The sequence below is a fragment of the Bison bison genome, unplaced genomic scaffold, assembly GCF_000754665.1.
Source record: "Bison bison bison isolate TAMUID 2011002044 unplaced genomic scaffold, Bison_UMD1.0 scf7180017864066, whole genome shotgun sequence".
Classification (NCBI taxonomy): domain Eukaryota; kingdom Metazoa; phylum Chordata; class Mammalia; order Artiodactyla; family Bovidae; genus Bison; species Bison bison.
The window spans coordinates 6,940,674-6,951,967 of NW_011494638.1; the positions used below are offsets into that span (position 1 = coordinate 6,940,674).

The window sequence follows — 11,294 nt, forward strand, 5'->3', positions numbered from 1 at the left end:
CATGAGGTGGCCAAAGTACTGGAGTTTCAGCTTTAGCATCATTCCTTCCAAAGAAATCCCAGGGCTGATCTCCTTCAGCATGGACTGGTTGGATCTCCTTGCAGTCCAAGGGACTCTCAAGAGTCTTCTCCAACACCACAGTTCAAAAGCATCAACTTTTTGGCGCTCAGCTTTCTTCACAGTCCAACTCTCACATCCATACATGACTACTGGAAAAACCATAGCCTTGACTAGACAGACCTTTGTTGGCAAAGTAATGTCTCTGCTTTTGAATATGCTATCTAGGTTGGTCATAACTTTCCTTCCAAGGAGTAAGCGTCTTTTAATTTCATGGCTGCACCATCTACAGTGATTTTGGTGTATAGGCAGGCAATTTGAAGAAAAGTATATATAACTAATATATATTTTAAAAAGCAAAACATAGATCAAAAGGTACTGCATATATTAAAATGATGCTACATATATTTAAAAAGTGTCACGTATACTAAAAGTCATTTATATATTAAAAAGGTGATACCAAATAAAAATACATATATAAAAAGATATCAATTTGGAGGGGTGAATAGTTGGTTTACAACAGTTTCAGATGTACAGCCTAGTGATTTGGTATCTTTACAGATTATACTCCACTTAAAATTATACCATAGTGGCTATAATTCCCTGTGCTATACAATATATCCTTGTTGCTTATCTATTTTATACGTAGTACTTTGTATCTCAATTCCATACCACTTTCTTGCCTTTCTCCTTTCCCTCTCCCTACTAGTAATCACTAATATATCAATTTCTTAAATGCAAAAAAGTTTTTGTTTACTTCTAAGAAAAACAACATTCAGAAGACTGATAACACCCATTCTTGGAAAGGTATTGGGGTAACAATTATATTGCTGATATCCGTGAAACTTTGTAAAGCCTTTTAGAGTTTTATTGTAGTGATGTGGAAAGATGCTCATGAAGGAAGAAAAATAAATTCAAAACATAGGATGTACACTGAGAAAAATATAAGATCTTAGCTAACAGTTAACATTGATTTTCTCTGATAATTTTCTCTGAATAGAATTGGGTGGGGGCTCTTTTTTATGTTACTTATTGTTACAGTTTATAATTTAAATACATTACCTTTATAATTAGAAAAAAAGTGATATTTTTAAAAGGCAACTTTACAATTTCTTTTTACAGGAGATTACATGCTTGATACAAAGCCAAAAGAAATTTCAGAAATTCAGCGTTTAAACTATGAGCAGGTAACAACCCAATTTTTGTTATATTAAAATAGGTAATTTGCCCTTATGCATATATTCATTGGTCACTATCAATGGCTTTTCAGGCATATTCTTTGTTTTCTTTTTTTTTTACGCACTTTTAAAAATGTAAAAACCATTTTCAGCCCATAGCCATATTTGACCCACAGGTCATACTTTGCTGATCTCTCTTTTATATGAACCTATATACAGTCCATGGGGTCACAAAAGTTGAACACGACTTGGTGACTAAACCATATAACATGAAGAAAGAAATATGGACACCATTCTACACACCTATGAAGAATCATGACCTAGTATTTTCCTTGAAAAAATTGACTTTCAAGTGAATTTGTTATTGATGCATCTTCCCTCATTTGTTTATATTTTACAATTAAGTTATATTTTGGAAATCATTCAGCAAATGATGTCTAGAGTATGCCATTAGGACTAAATCTTCTATTTCATAGTTTCAGTATGTTTACATTGTTTGGCACATTCTTTTGAGATACTATTCTGTAATATAGGTGGGGACCACTGGGCTCAAAATTATTGGAGCTGGAAGAAAGCAAGAAGAGCTTCATTTTCTTCAGTATTCTTCCTTTGTTTGACAAAAGAAGGCAAGAAGAACACAGGTTCTTGCAGTGGAAGAAGTATCAGCCAGGGAAGAAACATATCATTGGAACTTTTGTTTGACTGTGTTTAAGTTGTTTGGCATGTTCTTTGGAGATACTATTCTGTAATACATGAGGGGACCACTAGGCTCAAAATTACTGGAGCTGGAAGTAAGCAAGCAGAGCTTCATTTTCTTCAGTATGCTTCCTTTGTTTGACAGTAGAAGGCAAGAAGAACACAGGTTCTTACAGTGGAAGACGTATCAGCTAGGGAAGAAACATATCACTGGAACCTTTATATAAGTTTACTTTCAAAGTAACCCTTATTACATACTTTCACCAGTGTCCAGATAGCAAAAAGAAAACTCATTTCAATATTGCAAAATTTCTTGAATTTGAATGTTAGATAATCTAGTTCTAATAAGATCGAAAAGCTAGTATGTTACATTGAATCACTGTGTAAGGTAGGAAATCTGTGTGTGTGTTAAGTCGCCTCAGTTGTATCCTACTCTGTGCAATCCCATGGACTATAACCTGCCAGGCTTCTCTGCCCATGGGATTCTCCAGGCAAGAATACTGGGGTGGGGTGCCATGCTCTCCTCCAGGAAATCTGTAGTTAAAGCCAAATAGGTATACTAAGTCATTTCAGTTCTATTGGGATTCGTTACTTAAAGCAAGGATTTCCAAACATTTTTCACAGTAGAAACTTGTTTTCAAATGAAATCTTATGTTAACCTTCAATTTATAAAGCCAGTGAATATTTTATAAGTGTAAAGTGATATGGTTAAACTTGTATCATTTATCAAGTTTGTATCAGTTCTTATTGAAATCGGTAAGGCTATTGTAATTAATACAAAAACTTGAAATTAGAAATTACAGATCATAGTTGCAGTTTCATATCAACCTCAAAATTTAGTTCATTTCTGTTGCACAGACTTGAGAAAATCTTGAGTGCAAAGTATTTGCAAATAATACCAGCACTTTGTTTCAAGTCTTGTCTTGCAGTCTCAGAATGTGCTTCCATTGAGATGATCTGGACTCTTGAAAAATGACTGGAAGTTTTGTTTCAAAGTTGAAACAAACACTGACAGCCACTTGGATTTCTTATCAACATGTCAGACAAAAAGTACCGTGTTTAAAATAAGTTCTAAAACTATAAGGTATTGTGATTGAATTACCATTCATTTTGAGAATAGTATGTTCAGTTCAGTTCAGTTCAGTTGCTCAGTCATGTCCAACTCTTTGCGACTCCGTGAACCACAGCACACCAGGCCTCCCTGTCCATCACCACCTCCCAGAGTCCACCTAAACCCATGTCCATTGAGTCAGTGATGCCATCCAACCATCTTATCCTCTGTCGTCCCCTTTTCCTCCCGCCCTCAATCTTTCCCAGCATCAGGGTTAGTGCCAAGCTGATAAAATTGAGTCTAAGCTGGTATTTAATGCTCCACAGGTATGATGTAACAATAATCTTTTTGTATAATTTTGTGTGAGCAGAAATGTTCAAGCCTAAATTTTAAAAGACCAGTGCAGAACTTCAGTCTTCCTGATTTAAAATCCTTACCAGAAGTTGCAATATAAACAAAATACTGTGTGTTTATGACAGATTTTTATATGACTGCAAATATATTTTTTAAATATTTCTTATGTTTAAATTTAAAATTTCACCACATTAACAGTACGTTTAAGAAAAATTCTAAGAAGCAGTTGAACTATTGGCTTTAAAGAAGTAGTGATCCTTTTATCAGCACCCTTCCCTAATTTATATTTTATGTTAATTATCATAATATGAATTTAGGAACAAAATGGCAAAATACTCTTTCAAACTCTTTGTTTATAGATTTATTTATATCAGTTTTATTCTTTATGGAGGTTATTAGTTATATTAATTTAGTGATTTTAATATTATATAATCTATTTTAAATGTAGAAGATATATATAGGTGTAAACTTGAAATTATACTCCCCCTTGAAGAAAATTGGGTGATTGGCAACCAAGAATTTAACAAATAGCAGAAAAAATCAGTAGTAGTAAAACTGCAGTCCTACAGTGGCTCATATTCATTCATATTTTCCCACATTCATCATTGTTATGGCTTTAGGCAAAGTTTTAAAACACAGAAAGGAAAAAAATGTGAGTTGATTGTTTTCAAAGGTTCAACTTTAGGGAAGACTGAGAAAATAAGTGTTTCAGGGTATTACAATTGTTAGAAAAAACCCAAAAACTCTATGATAGTGCTATCCTGTTGTAAATTCCTCACTCATAAATTTAAAACATTTGATTAATTTCTGTTTTTAGTCTGTGTTGTCTCATGATAGAATTTTGTAAGTTAACTGGTAAAACTTTTCTTATGACCTAAATTTGTCCTTTCCAGATTTCAGAGAGTCCCTAATTGTAATATAAAAGGGTTTATTTCATGTTCAGCCATTCTACTATAAGCCCTCCAGTAGGCTATAGTCTATAGCCTATTTTATATCTTTAGTATGTAGCACAGTATCTGATTAACAGTATAGATCTAATAAAATTTTATCAAATTTTCTATATTGAATTTTATTTGTTCCATCAAATATACCCTCTATACTTCTGTCCATATTTAATATATTAAAATGTTTCAGTTCAGTTCAGTTCAGTTCAGCCGCTCAGTCGTGTCCGACTCTTTGTGACCCCATGAATCACAGCACACCAGGCCTCCTTGTCCATCACCAGCTCCTGGAGTTCACCCAGACTCACGTCCATCGAGTCAGTGATGCCATCCAGCCATCTCATCCTCTGTTGTCCCCTTCTCCTCCTGCCCCCAATCCCTCCCAGCATCAGAGTCTTTTCCAATGATGGCATCCCACTCCAGCACTCTTGCCTGGAAAATCCCATGGATGGAGGAGCCTGGTGGGCCACAGTCCGTGGGGTCGCTAAGAGTCGGACAAGACTCAGCAACTTCACTTTCACTTTTCACTTTCCTGCATTGGAGAAGGAAATGGCAACCCACTCCAGTGTTCTTGCCTGGAGAATCCCAGGGACGGGGAAGCCTTGTGGGCTGCCGTCTATGGGGTCGCACAGAGTCGGAAACGACTGAAGCGACTTAGCAGCAGTAGCAGCAACTCTTCACATGAAGTGGCCAAAGTACTGGAGTTTCAGCCTTAGCATCTTTCCTTCCAAAGAAATCCCAGGGCTGATCTCCTTCAGAATGGACTGGTTGGATCTCCTTGCAGTCCAAGGGACCATCAAGAGTCTTCTCCAACACCACAGTTCAAAAGAAAAACATGTTTTAAAATAGTCTTCATTACACACTTACATGACCATGTTTAATGAGAAACCTGGTGTGGACAGAATGACTCTGATTTGACCAATAAGCCTTTGTGATTGAGCCTTTTTTTCACAGACTTCACCTCCCACCGTTTACACTGATACAGAATTATTACCCAAAGTCCATAGTTTACATTAGGGTTCACTCTTGGTGTTTATACATTCTTTGAAAGTGTCTCAGTCATGTCCGACTCTTTACATCCCCAGTGGACTATATAGTCCATGGAATTCTCCAGGCCAGAATACTGGAGTGGGTAGCTGTTCCGTTCTCCAGGGGATCTTCCCATACATTCTTTGGGTTTTGACAAATATATAATGACGTGTATCACCATTATAGTATCATACAGAATAGTTTCTCTGCCCTAAAAATCCTCAGTGCTTTGCCACTACATCCCTCCCTCTTCCAGTGATCTTTTTACTGTCTCCATCGTTTTGCCTTTTCCCATTGTTTTGTGTCATGTGGAATCATACAATACATTTCATATTGGCTTCTTTCACTTTGTAATGTACATTTAAATTTTTTCCATGTCTGTTCATGGCTTGATAGCTGATTTCTTTTTCTTTCTTTTGTTTAAATTGTGGTTAAAAAAACATAAAATTTACTCTCTTAACCATTTTTTTTCTCTTAACCATTAAGTGTAATGTTAACTGTATTTATATTCTTGTGTAACAGATCTCTAAAATAGTTTCATCTTGTAAAACTAAAATTCTATAATAATTGAACAATTCCCCAGATCTCCCTCCAGCCCCTGACAACTACCATTTTACTTTCTATTTCCATAATTTTGAGTACTCTAGATATCTCATCTAAGTGGAGTCACATAATATTTGTTCTTTTCAGTGGCTTATTTCACTCAGCATAATGTCCTCAAGTTTCATCCATGTTGTAACATGTAATAAAATTTGCTTCTTTATTCCATTGTGTGTGTGTGTGTATATAAATAAAACATGTTTCCTTTATCCATTTTTCTGCCTAATGGACATTTGAGCTACATGCACCTCTTGGCTTTTGTGAATACTGCTGCAGTGAATATAGGTGTACACCTATCTCTTTAAGATGATGCTTTTGATTCTTTTAGGAATATACCTGGAAATAGGAGAGGCCTTTCTCTTTGACTAGAAACTTTTGTCTTTGAACTTCCTGGTCTAAACATAGATCCCTCTCCCCTCTCACTCTGTATATCTTTATCCTATCCAATTCTTCTTACTAATACTTAACTTTATATTATAATTTATGTATTTTTCTCTCAGTAGTAGACTGTTAGTTCCATGAGATTAAGAACTTTGTTTTATCCACTGTTTTATCTTTAGAACTCATATTTAATGCCTGTAACATAGTTCAGTGCAATCGCTCAGTCCTGTCCAACTCTTTGCAACCCACGGACTGCAGCATGCCAGGCTTCCCTGTCCATCACCAACTTCTGGAGCTTACTCAAACTCATGTCCATCCAGTTGGTGATACTATCCAACCATCTCCTCCTCTGTTGTCCTCTTCTCCTCCTGCCTTCAATCTTTCCCAGAATTAGGGGCTTTTCAAATGAGTCAGCTCTTCACATCAGGGGACCAAAGTATTGGAGTTTCAGCTTCAGCATCAGTCCTTCCAATGAATATTCAGGACTGATTTCCTTTAGGATGGACAGGTTTGATCTCCTTGCAGTCCAAGGGACTCTCAAGAGTCTTCTCCAACACCACAGTTCAAAAGCATCAATTCTTCAGCTCTCAACTTTTCTTTATAGTCCAACTCTCACATCCATACATGACTACTGGAAAAACCATAGCTTTGGCTACACAGACCTTTGTTGGCAAAGCAATGTCTCTGCTTTTTAATATGCTGTCTGGGTTGGTCGTAGCTTTTCTTCCAAGGAGCAAGCGTCTTTTAATTTCATGGCTGCAGTCACCATCTGCAGTGATTTTGAAGCCCAAGGAAATAAAGACTCTCACTGTTGCCATTGTTTCCCATCTATTTGCCGTGAACTCATAATCTTAGTTTTTTGAATGTTGAGTTTTAAGCCAACTTTTTCCCTCTCCTCTTTCACTTTCGTCAAGAGGCTAGTTCTTCTTCACTTTCTGCCATGAGGGTGGTGTCATCTGCATATTTGAGGTTATTGATATTTCTCCTAGCAATCTTGATTCCAGCTTGTGCTTCATCCAGCCCTGCATTTCACATGATGTACTCTGCATGTGAGTTAAACAGGATGGCAATATACATCCTTGACGTATTCCTTTGCCAATTTGGAATCAATCTGTTATTCCATGTCCATGTCTAACTGTTTCTTCTTGACCTGCATACAGGTTTCTCAGGAGGCAGGTAAGGTGGTCTGGTATTCTCATCTCTCTAAGAAATTTTCACAGTTTGTTGTGATCCACAGTCAAAGGCTTTGGCATAGTCAAACCAGGAATCAAACCTGGGTCTCCCACACTGTGGGCAGACTCTTTACCATCTGAGCCACCAGGGAAGCCCCTTAAACATAGTAGGTACTTCATAATAAAAATGGAAAAGATGAATAAATTGGATAAAGTGGAAAATTTATAGTAAATGTGCCTGTATTTAAATATCTTTTTTTGTCGTTGTTTTTCTCATTTTTTTCTCTTCCCCTTTCTATTTTCAGAATATGAGTGATGCTATGGCAGTGTTGCACAAACTACAGACAGGCTTGGATGTAAATGTAAAATTCACTGGTGTTCGAGTGTTTGAATATACACCAGAATGCATAGTATTTGATCTTCTTGATATTCCTTTGTATCATGGATGGTTAGTGGACCCTCAGGTAAGTACAAAATCTTAAATTATATGAACACAAATATAGTAAAAATTTATTAATTTGGCAAAGGAATCTAGGTTTACATTTTCTGATATTTATATTTTTGTGTTTTTACATGGAATTAGCCACATTGTGAGGTTAAGAGCACAGTCCTCTAGACTGCTAAATCTGCTCAAGACTTCTGACTATAATTTCATGGAGTTAGAGGCCAGCTACAGAGCTGAGTGCACATCCTCAGCAACACCTGTTATTGTCTATGTTTTTGATTATAGCCATCCTAGTAGGTGTAAATTGTATCTCACTTGTGGATTTGTTTGCATTTCTCTAATGATTAATGTTGTTGATTATCTTTCCATGTTCTTATTAGCCATTTGTATATCTTTAGAGAAATATCTGCAAGTCTCTTGGCCATTTTTAATTGGGCTATTTGTCTTTTTGTTACTGGGTTCTAAGAGTTTTTTCTGTATTTATAATATATAAAGTATGTAAGTATAAAGTATATACTTTTAGTGCTTACATTTAGGAGTTTGATACATTTTGAGTTGATTTGTGTATGTGGTTTGGGGAAGGAATCCAACATTATTCTTTTGCATGTGGATGTTCAGTTGTCTCAGTCTCATTTGTTGAAAAGATTATTCTTCCCCACAGTGAATTGTCTTGGCACTCAGAATGATCTTTGTGAAATAAACCCTCCCCTTTATCCCTGCACCCTACTCCTTTCATCAGAAGCCTCCATTGTAACTAGAATAAGATACAAAATCTTTTTTTTTTTTTTCAATTTTTATTAGAGTATAGTTGATTTACAGTCTTGTGTTAGTTTCAGGTTTACAGGGACGTGTAGTCAGTTATACATATATCTGCTCCTTGTTAGATTCTTTTCCCATATAGGCCATTATAGAGTACTGAATAGAGTTCTTTATACTATACAGCAGGCCCTTATTACTAATTTATTTATATAAAGTAGTGTACATATGTCAGTCTCTCAGTCTCCCAATTTATCCCCCCTTCCCCTTCCAGCCCTGGTAATCATGAGTTTGTTTCCTACATCTGTGACTCTCTTTCTGTTTTGTAAATAAGTCAATTTGCACCATTTTTTTTAGATTCCATGTATAAGTGATATCATATATCTTTCTCTATCTGACTTACTTCACTTAATATGGCAATCTCTGGGTTGCCATCATCCATGTTGCTGCAGATGGCATTATTTCATTCTTTATAATAAGATATAAAATCTTTATTAGAATTTTTATGATACACTGCATAATCTAAACTCTGCCTCATGTCCAACTTCGCCTCTTATATAATTCTCTCACCTCTTTACTGGCCTCCAACAACACCAGCTGCCTTGCTATTTTTGAGATATACAGAGTCGTTTCTAGCTCAGGTTTTTGTACTAGCTGATTGCCCACTGTGGAACACTGTTTTCCTGCCCTAACACATTGTTCTCCCAGATCTTTCCATTTCTGGTCTCATTATCCAGGTCTTAGATCAAATATCATCTTGTTAGAGAGGCCTTCCCTTGTTGAAGTTAGTCACCCTCCTTTTCCCAAGTCATTATCTAGAACTGTTTATTTACTTGATTGACTGTCATCTCCCAGTAGAGTGTATGTTTTGTGAAGGCTAGGCTCTTATTGTTAAGAACAGTGCCTGGCACATAGTAGATTCTCAGTAAATACTAACTGATGAAACATTCATGCTTGTACTACCTACAGAGACAGAGAGATCATATAGCAAAGATTTGGTAGTGTTTCTTCATCCCTGTCCTTTGGTAAAGATAACTGGTATTTCTGAGCAGTGAAAGGCTTGCTGTAAGCAGACATCTGTTTATTTATTTTGGCACTCTGACTCTTGAGAACATCACTGAAAAGTCTAAACATGTCCAGCATCTGAATCATCCAAGGTAAATCATGTTGTGTCCTGGCAAATGGCAGTGCCAGGTAGCCTAGATTCTTGACAAAAATGAACTTGTGGCCTAAGGAACTTAATCAACTGGATTCAAATCATCCCTCTGACTGTATAGCTGCATATTGTCTGGCAAACAGTTGAATTCATATGCTTAAAGAAAAGTATACTCTAATGTAGGATACAAATTGTTCATCAGATTTTTCTGGTCTGCACAAAGCTGTGCTTTTTATCTATTTTTACTTACTTGTTTCATGACTGAAGGATTCTAATGCTGAGAAAGAAAAAAGAACAAGGTAAAAGCTTAAAATCCATAGGCTTCTGTGAAATATCTCTTCGCACTGGCTGATTCTTTCTATTCTTTGAATATGTGTACTGCAAATAATTATCTTGCAATAAATGTGATTCTCTGGATGGTTCAGTTCAGTCGCTCAGCCGTGTCCGACTCTTTTTGACCGCATAAATTGAGCACGCCAGGCTTCCCTGTCCATCACCAGCTCCCGGAGTTTACCCAAACTCATCTGCATCGAGTTGGTGATGCCATCCAGTCTACTCGTCCTCTGTCGTCCCCTTCTCCTCCTGCCCCCAATCCCTCCCAGCATCAGGGTCTTTTCCAATGAGTCAACTCTTTGCATGAGGTAGCCAAAGTACTGGAGTTTCAGCTTTAGCATCAGGCCTTCCAAAGAACATCCAGGACTGATCTCCTTTAGGATGGACTGGTTGGACCTCCTTGCAGTCCAAGGGACTCTCAAGAGTCTTCTCCAACACCACAGTTCAAAAGCATCAATTCTTCGGCATTCAGCTTTCTTCAGAGTCCAATTCTCACATCCATACATGACCACTGAAAAACCATAGCCTTGACTAGATGGACCTTTGTTGGCAAAGTAATGTCTCTATTTTTTGGTTGGTCATAACCCTCCTTCCAAGGAGTAAGCGTCTTTTAATTTCATGGCTGTAAGCACCATCTGCAGTGATTTTGAAGCCCCCCAAAACAAAGTCTTTCACTGTTTCCCCGTCTATTTCCCATGGAGTGTTGGGACCAGATGCCATGATCTTAGTTTTCTGAATGTTGAGCTTTAAGCCAACTTTTTCACTCTCCACTTTCACTTGCATCAAGAGGCTTTTTAGTTCCTCTTCACTTTCTGCCATAAGGGTGGTGTCATCTGCATATCTGAGGTTATTGATATTTCTCCTGGAAATCTTGATTCCAGCTTGTGTTTCCTCCAGCCCAGCATTTCTCATGATGTACTCTGCATATAAGTTAAATAAGCAGGGTGACAGTATACAGCCTTGATGTACTCCTTTTCCTATTTGGAACCAGTCTGTTGTTCCATGTCCAGTTCTAACTGGTGCTTCCTGTCAGGAGGTCAGGTGGTCTGGTATTCCCATCTCTTTCAGAATTTTCCACAGTTTCTTGTGATCCACACAGTCAAAGGCTTTGGCATAGTCAATAAAGCAGAAATAGATGTTTTTCT

At 37.0% G+C, this 11,294-nt stretch overlaps 1 protein-coding gene across 1 annotated transcript in view; it reads left to right on the top strand.

Annotated features, from left to right (window-relative positions):
* The window catches only part of FAM63B (family with sequence similarity 63, member B), a 76,597-nt gene that overhangs the window by 28,671 nt on the left and 36,632 nt on the right, over positions 1-11,294 (top strand). Inside the window, exons 4-5 of the mRNA XM_010836843.1 lie at positions 1,180-1,244; positions 7,765-7,923. Of these exons, the coding sequence (XP_010835145.1) occupies positions 1,180-1,244; positions 7,765-7,923 (224 nt within the window). The remainder of the gene's footprint in view (positions 1-1,179; positions 1,245-7,764; positions 7,924-11,294) is intronic.